Below are 12,593 nucleotides of genomic sequence, written 5' to 3' on the forward strand. Positions count from 1 at the left end.
GCGTCCCGGGATGCCGCCAGGATGCGCGGCGGAACGGCCGGATGCAAGGCGGCGGTGGATAGAGCATGGGGCTTGTCCTTCCCTCCGCAGCGCCCACGGACCCTCGCCTCCTGAGGGGCCAGCTCGACGCTCTCTGGCGTACACCCGCTCCCACCAGGAACGGGAGCAAGAGCCACGATTCTTCTACTTAAAAAAAAATAATCAAGTCAATTTTATTCAAGAAAAACCAAATGCGCCCATTGCTACCCCCTCCCCTCATTGGAGGGACTTGGCTCTGCTGTTAAAAAATCCGGGACGTTTCCCTTTCCTCAAAGGCTGCGATGCTGCCAGCCCGACGCAGAGAACCGGCTCCTTGGGAAAAGCCCCTCTGCAAGAGCCCGCTCTGGTGCAAGGCCATCGCACAGGTGAGGTATCACAGCGTGGCTGTGCCGGGTCCTGGGCCAGCCCCTCAACTGTCCCCATGGCAGCCCAGACGCCCGTGGAAGGTTGCAGCCCCTCAAGCTGGCTCCCTCCCTACTTCAGCCCGGCTATTGCCACATGCCCTCGTCTGGCTGTCCCCTGACAAGGGGCTTCGGGGACTCATTCAGAGAGGATGAGCCCCAAAGAGAAAGGATGGGGCATGGGCTGCAGGACAGGCTCTCAGCAGCTCAGGCTGGTTCCCCAGCATCTTCAGCATCAGCTTGGCTTGCAGTACAGGCACAACTGGCTGCAAAGAGGCCAAGTACCGAAATTCCTCCTGTCCAAAAAATTCACCAGGCATTTGCCTCTCTGAGTGAATGACCTGCAGTGGCCCCGAGATGCCATCAGCCAGGAACAGCTGCTGCCATCGGCATTTTCAACAACGTCTGAACAATGAAACACACGTTGCTCGGTGGAACAGCCGCTGGGAAAAGGGAAGGTGCTCTCTGGCAGAGGTAGCAGCTGTGCAGAGACCAGGTAGAACCCAGTGGGGGGTGCCAATGAGATCACCCATTTAGCTGAACGAAAAGCAAAACGGAGAGAAGCAGCATTGCTCATGAGGCTGTTTGGTGTGACGCACACCCCAGCCCACCCGTGTTGGAGGAGGCACCTTCAGCGTGGGGTGTGCTGCAGTGAGGAGGGATCCCCGGGCTCCACCAGAGGCGTGTCCCTCACACCCTACTTCCCCACAGGCAGCAACACCCTGACCAGGGGATGGCCCCAGTGCTGTCCTGTCTGTGCTTTACCTCTGTGGAAGGGGTACCCCATTTTAGCCCCTTTGGGCCAACCCACCGGCACCACCACACAACCTTCACTGAACAAAAACAAAAGGCAACAAAACAAAACCCACAGCACAAATGGAAAGGGAACGGCCAGGCACCGGCCCAAAGCTGCCGAGAAGGGAGCAAGCCACTCTGTGTCCCAGTGGTGCCACCCCCACTGCAAGGCACAAGTCCCAGCCTGCTACAGCTCCGACTGTGAGCGGGAGATGCGTGGGCCCTTGCGGATCTCCTTCCGCTTCTCTTCCTTCTTCCTCCTCTTCTCCTCATCCCGCAGCGCCTTCTGAAAGGTGTCAGCACTGGGGAAAAACTGGGGGTTGACAGAAAGGAGTCAGCATTGGGGAGCACCCACAGCCTCCCAGAGGCACAACCCCTCCAGACCCACACCAAAGCCAATGTACAAGCCTCGCAGTCCAGGGAGCTTTGAGCACAGATCAGCAAGCGACAAACAGAGTCTCAGCTACGAGGCAGGTGGCCACAGAAGGGAAGAGAGGGCATCAGGTGCCCAAAGTAGAGCACAGACAGGGAATTCAGTGTTTGTGTTTCAGCCATGCTTAGTCAGTGACAGGGGCATTTGGCAACTTCCCACAAGCCAGCCATTCCATTCCCCAGCCAGCTGCCTGGAGCTGTGACACAGATGGGAAAGCCCATGAGACAATCTGGCAGCATTGCCATCTTACCTCTGACTGGTCCGTTTTAAAGGGATTGCGGTAATCAGGCGATTTCTCACTGATTCCTAGCTCCTGAGCCATCTGCAGAGCGAAGGGGAGACCTCACTGGGGAGTGGTGCCTCCCACTCGCATCCCCCAGCTGTGTGATGGGGGTCCCCTACTCTCCCACCAGTCCCATCTATGCTCTCTGCGCTTCCCCCATCCTCAGCTCAAGGACAGCCCCCAGACATGGTGGGGGCAGTGCCCCTCCCTTCCTTTTACCCCAAAACCCTCAGCTCCCCCAGCCCAGCAGCAGAGGGTGGTCATGGCAGGGGAGACAAGGAGCCATACCAGCCGCAGGACCTGGGAGTGGGGTCCCTGCTCGAACACACCCGTCAGGTTGCAGAAGCCGATGCCCCAGCGGATGAGGCTGTTCCAGTTGGAGTTGCGGTCGAAGTAGTGGTGCACAATCTTGGGGAAGCGCAGGACCACGTCCCCGAAGAAGGCAGTGTTCTCCACCACGTGGGAGTATGCTGTGGGGACAGCCACCAGCTCCATCAGCACAGGCTGAGGGCAAACCAGTAGGCTCCCCAGTATGAACTGGTCAGAGAGGCAGCAATGGCATCCCCAACAGACAGGGAGCAGCCCAGGTCTGGTCTGGATACACAGGGGTTTTGTACCTACCCCAGCACTGATCCCAGGAAGAATGTCTGTGGTGCACCAGAACAGAAGAAAAAGGAGGAGGGTAAAAACCAGAGAGGACCTACCATCCTTTATCTTCTCATCCTGAGGGAAGGGCCCATCAGGAGGCACATCAGCAGCGATGAGCACAGCACGGGAGTCCTCCAGCACCTGCCAGAATCTTGATTAGTGTTTTGTCCTGCCCTGCACCCTGGAGGTGCTGCTACACTGCCTCACTTTGAAACCCCATGGCATCCTCCCTTCAGGTCCTAAGGCTCACCTGCCACACACTCCACAGAAGCCCCCAACCCTTCCCATTTCAGCCCACCCCTGTGGGCTCAGAGTGCAGCCTGCACTGTGGCTTACTTTGAAGAGTCCCTTGAGCATGATGTCAATGATTTTGTACTGCTGGTTGATGTCATTGAGCTCAATCAAGTTCTTCAGAGCATTCATCTGGTCCTTGCGCTTCACCTCAAACAGCTTCTTATCTGCACCACTGTCAAGGGCACTGTCAGCATTCTCCCACCACACTGCTGCTCTCCCTCCTCCAGCAGGCCCCTGGCACCATCCCAGCCCCACTATGAGGTGTCTGAGGGGCAGCACCTGAGCCAGGATGGAACACAGATTTCCAGTGAACCCCTTGCCCAAACACCTCAGCAGGGCCCTTAACAGTGCTAAGAGCTTGTGAGGAGCTCTCCACTTGCCAATCCATGCTCTGACTGATGGGATGGAGGAGGAACGTGGAGGAAGAACATGAACTGCCACCTTCCCCATGGGTCTCCACACACACATCTTTTCATACTTTGCCTGTTCACCAGGGGATGCTGCTGTGTGCTAAGAAGGGTTTGTATTAGCCCATCATCTCCTCATGAGCAAAAAGTGCCTGTGGCACAGAGGAGACCAAGTGCCACAAGCCCAGGAGTCCTCTTCCACCATCCCAGTTGGTGATCTCAAAGCACTGAGAAGTGCAGGCGTGCTCTGCCTCCTGGCTGGCCATGCCACTTCCAAGAGCAGACTGGGAAATGTGCTCAGTGCTCAGCACAATGGAGCAGAAAGAACACCAAGCATCACTGCCATTTCTGCTCCGGCACCAAGCCAGGCACTTGGTTAGCAAACCCAGGAGCTTGGCACAAGCCCATCTACAGAAGGACAAAGCAGCAACTTCCCAGTGCTTCTGGATCCTCTCTTTTCCACTTCCTTGTGCCCCTTTCCATGGTCTCTGACCCCTTCCCTGTGCATGTGCTCCCTCCAGCCTCCGTAGCCATTAGTGCACACATGGTCATGAGGGGCAGGCTGCAGAGGATACAGATTTCCAAGCCAGAGTCTACTCTCTGTTTCTCCAGGTCTGTGAAGCTGCCCTGGGACAGCAGCAAGGCCAGCAGAAAGGGACAGATAATGAGAAAATCCATGTTGGCCACTGCAGCCTGGAAGAGAAAAGACCAACAAAACCAAAGATCATTGAGGAGACTTACCAAAAGGAGAAGTCACACAAGCCACTTGGGACCAATGGCACAGTGCCCTTGGCACCAGGGTCCTTGTCCATCTCTCCCTTGTCCCCAAGAGGGGTCTGAGGCATACAGTGGCCAGAGCAGAGGCACATGGTGATGCTGCAGCCAGCCTGCTGCAAGTGAAGCCCTGGTCTCCCTCTTCTCTTTACCTGCCTGCACTGCCAGCCCCAGGCATCTGACCCAGCACTGACCCAACAGAAAATTTAAGTCCTACCCCTTGTTCCAAAAATAACAGCTAGGTTTTTGCTGGGTTTGTGAGGCAGAGCAGCCCAACAGCCACAATAGCAGGTCTGGAAGAAAGAGCGGATCACTGAGGGGTTGAAGTCCATCTCTCCTTCAAGTACCAGTGCAACCAGCTCAGCGACCTCCCCTCACCACTTGGGGTATTGGTACCCGGACCCTTTCCCTCACTACAAGCTGGGTGCCACCACACCAAAAAACCACAGTTGGGTGACCTGGTGGTAGCTTCCCCCTCCCTCCAAATAAGTCCCTTCCCAGACAGTGTCTGAGGCTTTGCAGGGATGCTCTTGGGCAAAGCTGCTCCTGACCACAAATGTCCCTCAGACAAATTCAATGGCTGGAGAAAAAGGTCCTTGAGAATGAGGATCCTCTTGGACAGTCTATACCTGGAAAAGTCTATACCTGGAGCTGTTGCTTAGTCTATACTGAGCAACAGCTCAGTCCCCAGGCAGCAGAACTCAGGGTGGTCTGTCCTCAGGCATAAGGTTTCTGTGGAGCTGAGCACAGGCCACTGGCAATTACAGAAGCAACAGCTCCTTCAGAGGCATCATCTGAGCCACCTCCTGCTCCCGAAGGAAAGGCAGATGTCTAAAGCCACGAGAGCTGACCTCACCCTATAACCCACTGCCCTCTTGAGTCCAAGTTTGCCCGCCCAGCCAAACTTGTCTCTGTAATGCCTTAATACTGAAACAAAAGCAAATCCTTTCTTGTTCTTTTCTTGTTGCTTTTCTTTTTTTAAACAAATACAATTTCTTCAACTCCAAGCCCATGAAAGAGGCAAAGCAAGCAGCACCAGCAGTTCTTCAGCCCTGCAAGGATCAGCAGCAGCTCCCACCATGTACCTCCTGCCGAGGCCAAGCCAAGCATCTTCACACCCCTGGCAAAGGCAGGGGAGCAGTGTCAGACAAACATGAGAAACTCATATTTTGCTGTTGTGCTTTGTAAAACGCTGCACCCCTGGAAAGGAACAGACCAGAGTAAATACAACCAGCATTATTGAAGAAGACGTGGCAGTGCCCCATATTTCTGACACGGTGTGGAGCCGGGACAGCAGCACAAACCCCCATGCCACAAATCCCCATGCCAGAGGGTCTGTCCCCTCTTCCCACTGTGGTGTGAGGCTTAAGCCATATTCCAGCCATCCTGAATGCCACAAAGCACACCAAGCCAAGGCAGTAAGGAAAATTCTCCAGCCCAGGCAAACAGATGTTCTATTGAACCTAACAGCCTGGTCTGCTTCCAAGAGACTGCTTCACCCTGCCAAAAACAATGACCCAGGACCCAGGGCCTGGCTCAGTGAGGTGGCACAGGTCTCTCCTCTGCAGAGCCCCACAGGTGCTCAACACCTCCCAAGCTCTCAGGGAGGAGGAAGTGCAGCAATGCAAAAGCACATAGAGTGACTGCCCTGGGACCAAGCTCCTGTCTGCCCCTTGGATGATACATACCAACATAAGGATTAGGCTGGCAATTTGCCATGCTCATGGAGAACTGGAAAGAGAAACTGGAGGTAGCCAGTGGCCTCCAGACTAGGCTGGAAGGCAAAGAGCAGAAATGCTGCCCACAACAGCTCTGCCATGCTGCCTGTGGCAGCCCCAGCATGCCTGGTTAGGATAGGGGCTGCAGTATCCCCCATTTCCAACACTGGAGTTGGGTGGCTGGAGGATATTCCACAGGTGCAACAAAGGGGAAGACGAGCTGCAAAAAAACCCTGTTCCAGGCAGAGCAGAGCAAAGCACAGCTCTCAGCTGAAGCAGCTGCTGACCAGCCAGCTGCTGCAGCACAAGGGCCACCAGCCTGCCTGCCTGCCTGCTCACAACAGTGATGGGCTTCTTCAGAGACACAACAGCAGATGCTGGGGTAGGGATGGTCAATGTTTGCAATGCAAATGTATTCAGATCCTCCTACACCAGTCCTAAAGATTGTCCCATGGGACAAGGTCAGAAGTAGAGGACTGGAGAACCATACTGGAAGCCCATCACTTTTTCATCTGATCTGCTGGCACTCATTCTCACATCGGAGCTATTTATTTGCCATTGTCCATCAGGGCTGAAACACACCGGGGAAAATTAAGCAGGCCCAGTTGTTTCTCTCACCCACAGGGAACTTGGGGCTGCTGATGCCATGTAGGACCATTGCAGATTTATTTCCTTTCACTACTCTGGCAATTTCACCCCATTTTAACAGCAGAGGACATTCCTTCCTCTCTAGGCCACACTACGTAACGGCAGAGATGCCAAAGCTCCTTGCAGATGTTCCTCCATGCTTTCCCCACAAACTCTCATGTCTCCACACCCGCTGAGGGATGAGACACAAACACTGCAGAGCTGCTCCTCTCTTTCCTCCCTGCTCCTCCCTGAATTGATTTCTGCTAGAGACAGCTCTGCCTGATGCTCCCAGAGCAGTCCAGGGAGCCAGGGCCTGGCCTGATGCTACAGATGGAAAGGAGTTTCCACCAACATTGCCTTGCAGCCCTGGCCAGCTGGCTGTTTCAGCAGCAAGCCCACCAGTCTGTCTCACTGTCTACCAACCTCTTAATTTAGATGTGTTTTTCCAAAGACATGACAACAGATGCCATGTAATAGATGGTTAGTACTTCCCATTAAAATGTTTTCAATTACATTATAAATTTTCCTGCAGGAGCCCCATCTGAAGCAAGCATCCCTGAGATTTATTCACTTAATGAGCTTGCAAGGCAGAGCCATGCTGCAATGCTTAGGTTCCCTGGAGAAACTTTTGCATGACCCCCCCACTTCCCCTCTGCAGGCACTGAAATGTAGGGGGAAGAGCATCATCCTTCACCAGGAGCATGCTGTGGCTAAACAAGGGATGAAAACTCCCAGCCCCGTGAACCCAATCCCAAGGCACTCCTCCAACAACCAGATGAGGATTAATCTTTTGTTACAGGTGAACCAAAAGCTTCAGAAGTGAAACACCTCTGCTCAGACTCCTCTAGGAGGACATATCTATATGGGGCTTACAGGACCAGCTGCTTCAGTTGAAACAGTACGGGCCATTTACACCTGCTCGTCTCCAAAGTCTCCCAGCCACCCAGCCCAGAAGCTCGCGTACCGCACGGTTTGGCAGCCCCGATTTCCTGCTGATTTCCAGCAGGAATGGGTCGGTTCCAGCCCACCCTCGCGCCGGAGGGGTTCAAGAAGCCCCCTGAGGGGCTCGGGCGGCCGCTGGCACAGGAGATGCGGATTCTCCCGCAAGCTCCGCTGAAAGTAAAGGCAATCACACCGGGACGGTGGAAAGGGGACTAGCCGAACCGTCCCCGGCCGCGCTGCGGGAAAGCCACCCGGAGCCGTGTCAAGGGGACGCAGCAAGCGGCACCCGGGAGGACGCGAACCCTCGGGGGGGACGGCAGCTCCCGGGAGCCGCGGGGCGAGCGGGCGGCGATGGCAGGCAGAGCCCGTCCGGCACAGCCCCTTAACCCAGGCTCCAGAGAGGTGTCCCGGGGCCGCCCTGCCTGCCCCGCTCATCGGCCACCCCGGCTGCCCGGGAGGACGGGCCCCTGCCGGGTCTCGCTCAGGGTGCTCCGGCCACCTCCGCCCCGTCCCCCGGAGCGGCCCCAGCGCTGCTCCCGCCATTCCCTCCTGCCCCGCCACGGCCCCGCTGGGCCTCCCGGGGCGGGGATGGCTCCCGGGGGCGCGGCCGGTCCCCACCTGCGGGCCAGGTGCCGGGTGCGGGTGCCGAGGCCGGCGCTCACGCCCGCCGCGCTGCCATGCTGCCGCCGCTGCCGCTGCCACCGCCGCTCCGCCCCGCCGTGTCACTTCCTGAGGCCCCGCCCCGCCCCGCCACCGGCACCGGCCACGCACCGGCGGGCACTTGGAGGGTCTGGCGGCAACGGGACAGCGGGGATGGGGCTGTAGTCGCAGGGGTCACTCGTGACCTGGAAGAAGTCTCCTCATCCCTATGGGACACGTATCTGCTTCCCCCGGGATCCTGGCTGAGCCCCCACCGCCCCTTCCAGCCCAGAGCAAAGGGACCATCCCGCAGCCCTATCAGCCACGATGAGTGAGCAGAGTACCTCTTCCACAACGCCCCTGTACGACATCATTTCCCCAGGCAGGACTGTATTTTGATACATGAAGGGCATCAACCAAGCCTTATCCCGCACAGAAGGGGAAACTGAGCCGTTTCAGTAACAGAACTTTTTAATTTCAACAAACCTTTTTCTAAAAATGAGCAACAAGTAACTTCCTTTGTCCTTCTTCTCCCTACTACTCACTGGGAAGGAATGACAGGATGGGGGTCTCCTCCTAGATTCTTGCTTTGTTCCTCTGCTCTGTGCACTGTATCTTCTCATTTCAATCTCCAATGTGTGACAGAGACACTGCCACATTTCCCAGACATCTGTCATTGACAGCATGAGTGGAAACCAAAAGAAAGGCATACATGCTATGGGAATTCCCACATTTGACATATCACTGACAGGAGGTTTTCATAACTAAACCAACCCTCCCATGGAACCTCACTGTCAACATACATAAGAAACATCAACCTGAAGAAAAGTCAAAGCTCCATTTTGACCAGAGGATTTTGTCTTTCGTGTCCATAACAATCTTATTCACATAGCCCCCTGCTTCACTTCAAATGCATCTAAGATCCTTCCTTCCTAACCACCAAGATTTGAAGGTTTCTTAATACATAAAAAAGTCAGAAATGAAAAGTAACTTCAGCAATGTAACAAAACTTCCCATCCAAATTCCTTCATCCCTGTACAGAGAAGCAAAATGGAGAAATGGAGTGGAGAGATACTCTGTGGGGCCCAATGGCCTCCACCAGTACAACTTGCCCTCTGATTGTTCCACAACAGAGCAGCAACATCACATTGGGGGTAAGCATGAGGACAAGCTACTCCTGACAGGACAAACACCTCACCCACCACGTACCCTACCCATGGCTGATGACAGTGCCCCACAGTGAAGGAAGTCCCCACACCCACAGGAAATCACTGCCACGTCCACTTCCATCACTGCTACACATCTGAGGCAATGCAGCGCGATGAAAACAGGAAGGCAGAAAAAGTTTGAGAAACAAACAAATACTGCGTCAGGTTCCCTCTTTCTCCACAAGGCATCTGGGAGTGGCCTCTGCCTCTATCCCCAGAGAAGAGGATTTAGTTCACAGTGGCAGACTAGGCCCAAACAGAATAAAATCTGCTAATTCCCCTCAGTGGTTCCCAAATGCTCTCTGCATTTTGAAAGTGCCTGAGTCATATCTGGGTTTCCACTACTTCCTGGGCATCCTGGCACTAGATGGCATGCAAACAGAGATTAACTCATTGCTCATCCTCCAGGGAAATCAATACAGGGATTGTTACTGCTTTGAAGCCAGAGACTCCCAAGCCTGCCCCTCTTTCATCAGATCACCTCAGCTTTATAGATGAACACAAGCCCAGCACACAGAGCCTTCTTTAATCCCAATTGTCCACTCATTTCTGAAATGTCTTCTCAGATTAGGACATGATGAAGTCTTTCATCCCACAGTCAGCTGCAACAAGAGAAGGAGCAGCAAATTAAGTGTCCTTCCTACCTCTGTTACACCTGCCACACACATTAGTACCAAAGGATACACGACGTCCTGATGCTTTACACGCACAGTCCTCTGTCCCAAGAGCCGATCCAGCAAGGTCTGAATGACCTCTGACTGTTCTGGCTCCACCTGGTAATGACTATTCTGAATCTGAGGGGTCAGAAAAAAAGAATGATTTCCAGAACAACATAAAACTGTTGGGCTTGTTCCTTCATACTCCCTCCCTCATCTCCAAACAGACCAGTGAGATCTTCAAAGGCCAAAGCAAACACCTAGGGACTCCATTCCCATTTTCCTAAGCAGTCACTGCTCTCTTACCTGAGAAAGGAAGAGGTGAAGAGCATGAGACGTGGCCTCAGGCAGCTCTGCTATGTTGGCTTCTGCTGCCTCCTGAATAATCTGGCTAATTTCTTTTTGAGAAATAATATTGCTGCTCTGATATCTCACAAACTTGAACAAAGGAAAAAATAGAGACATTAAATAGTGGAAGACCCACAGAGTGCAACAGTGACTCATCACTTGCAAAGACCTCTTCTGTGCACCATTACTGCAGCACCTTAACCACAGGCCTGATTTTTATACCACTTCTAATGGAACCAGTGCAAATATCTATGTTGATGGGGCTCTGATTTATAGCCAGACTTATTTTGGTTTAAGCTGGGAAGGAACTAAAATAAATGAGGTAACCTTTTAAAACTGAAATAAGAACAGCAAATACTCACAGACCCAACTTATATTTGGAGGGGGAAGGTTCACTTTAATAACCCCTTCCTCTCATTTACTGCCATGAGGGCTTTATCTTCATTATTTCTGCTGGGTAGGATCACATTCCCCCTCTAGCCCACAGACCCCACATACAGCAGGGTAGAATATGGCACTAACTCCCTGCCCTAAAAGTCAGGTCTGTAAGGCTGAGATGGGAGACAAGCTGCAATGCCAAGCAGCCAGCTTGCTCCCTGACTGGTAACAGCAGTTGCATGTTCTCTGCAAGTTTCTCCTCTCCTCCCCAGGGATACTAGATGATATAAATAAATGTTACCAACACCAGAAGAACGGGAGGTGCTCACTAACAGCAGTCAGTTTCTGCAGGGTGTGGAAGTTCACTTGAAACTATCATTATTAATAGAGGGCAGGAATACAGTCCCGGGCAAAGCCACAGCAGTATCAGAGACTGTGTTGCATAGCAAGTTAACTACCAAACACCAGCCTAGGCACATTGTGCCAACATACTGGGAAAGATGGGGAACAGCCCACCCTTCTGCTGCTCACCAAAGTCATCAGCCTGAGAACTTCTGGCTGCAGAAAGGACTTCTGGCCCCCACTGAGTAGTGTGAAGAGCAGGAATCGGTGCCACGGCTGCGAAGCAATGTGCAGAGCTGGGAGAGAAGGAGAAGCCACTCAAAGACAGCTGTAAAACTGCCAAAGTGACAGGCTGAACCCAGCTAAGGACAGTCTTCAATACTGAGCCCAAGTTTTCTCTCCTAGAACCCATGCTGTGAAACACTAAAGGGTTATTTTTCACTGCTCTTACTTGCTTTTTAATCGGTCACTCTCTGGGCAAGAGTTCAGTCAAGAGGACAAAAGCTTAATAGCTTTTCAAAGAAGAAAACACATATTGTCCATCTTTGTGCTGGTACAGGAAGAGAAACCTTCTCCTGGGGTGTATGTCATAAAACAGAGAGAGAATATCTTTAGCCTGGGGTTTTAAAAATAATACCCTCCAGTTTCAATCTGAGGACAACTCTCCTGACCTCAGTTTTTATTTAGCTGCAGAATACCCTTTGGGTAATGAAGAAAGCCCTATAACAGAAGCTGAACAAACTGAGGCTGGATCTACATCAGACAGTGGACTATGGGGACCAGCCAGGCTGATGGTGGCAATGCAGTCATTAGAGAAAATGCTCTCACTAAAGAACAAACATGATAACGTAACATGTATTAGGTAAGGCCATAAGTCTATGATGGCATGAGGTCTTTCACTGAATGCTGAAATTAAAATGTTATTACTTTGTATTTAGTAGAGGTTAGGAGCATGGGATAGACAAATAAATCAACTGATATAACTTTTTATACTATAGCAACTCACCAGAGTGTAGAAAAGGTCTCTTTTCCACTGGCAGTCACATAACCTCCCTATTGCCACTACAAGAATATTTTCCATAGGAAAACAACACTGAAAAATAATGTCAAATATTTTGGGGATATCTTTCATCTGGGGTAAATGAGAAAGTACCAGCACTGTGCATGAGCCTACTCTGCACATTTGGAAATATCTCTGGACCAAAAGAGGGTTTTAGAAAGCCTCAAGTGAGTCAACTCCTAGAGGCAGAGTCCAAGTGTTCTTGCATCTTTCAGCCAAATAAAGCTTGACCCTCATTCTGCTTGAAATAAGGAGACTTGTTATTGTTGTTCTGAAGCACCACAGCAGCCAAAGTGACAGGTTCAGCTGTTGCTGCAGCAGCATTTCATTAGTTTAATCCCAAATTAGCAAAGCCTCCCCATAACTTTTTTTTTTTTTTTTTTTTAATTCAGCCTTTTAATAGCCTCTCTTCTGGGGAATGACTGGCTGTCATTCATCTGCAGTATTACATCTTTATCCAACCACTTCCTCTCTCTCCCACCAGTGTCCCTTTTGCCTGGTGTTCATTCACTCCACTCCCTCCTCCATTGGTGTTTAAACAAACAAAGTAAATAGGTCAGGGTACAGAGAACTTTCTGGTTTAAGAACAGAGCCAGCA

At 52.4% G+C, this 12,593-nt stretch overlaps 2 protein-coding genes across 2 annotated transcripts in view; both read right to left on the bottom strand.

Moving 5' to 3' along the window:
* Positions 1 to 194: 194 nt before the first annotated feature.
* On the bottom strand, positions 195 to 8,045 carry CCDC134 (coiled-coil domain containing 134). The gene is made up of 7 exons (XM_059472308.1): positions 7,983 to 8,045; positions 3,876 to 3,993; positions 2,936 to 3,057; positions 2,656 to 2,740; positions 2,240 to 2,421; positions 1,919 to 1,990; positions 195 to 1,548 (listed from the first exon to the last, which is right to left on the bottom strand). The coding sequence occupies exons 2-7, from the start codon at positions 3,976 to 3,978 to the stop codon at positions 1,423 to 1,425; spliced, it is 690 nt and encodes a 229-aa protein (XP_059328291.1). The 5' UTR covers positions 3,979 to 3,993; positions 7,983 to 8,045; the 3' UTR covers positions 195 to 1,422.
* Positions 8,046 to 8,627: 582 nt separating this feature from the next.
* The window catches only part of MEI1 (meiotic double-stranded break formation protein 1), a 38,212-nt gene continuing 34,246 nt past the window's right edge, over positions 8,628 to 12,593 (bottom strand). The window contains exons 28-31 of the mRNA XM_059472571.1: positions 11,125 to 11,231; positions 10,174 to 10,305; positions 9,896 to 10,005; positions 8,628 to 8,673 (exon numbers count right to left, since the gene is read on the bottom strand). Coding sequence (XP_059328554.1) covers positions 8,628 to 8,673; positions 9,896 to 10,005; positions 10,174 to 10,305; positions 11,125 to 11,231 — 395 coding nt within the window. The remainder of the gene's footprint in view (positions 8,674 to 9,895; positions 10,006 to 10,173; positions 10,306 to 11,124; positions 11,232 to 12,593) is intronic.

Source organism: Ammospiza nelsoni, chromosome 5 (assembly GCF_027579445.1).
Source record: "Ammospiza nelsoni isolate bAmmNel1 chromosome 5, bAmmNel1.pri, whole genome shotgun sequence".
Classification (NCBI taxonomy): Eukaryota; Metazoa; Chordata; class Aves; order Passeriformes; family Passerellidae; genus Ammospiza; species Ammospiza nelsoni.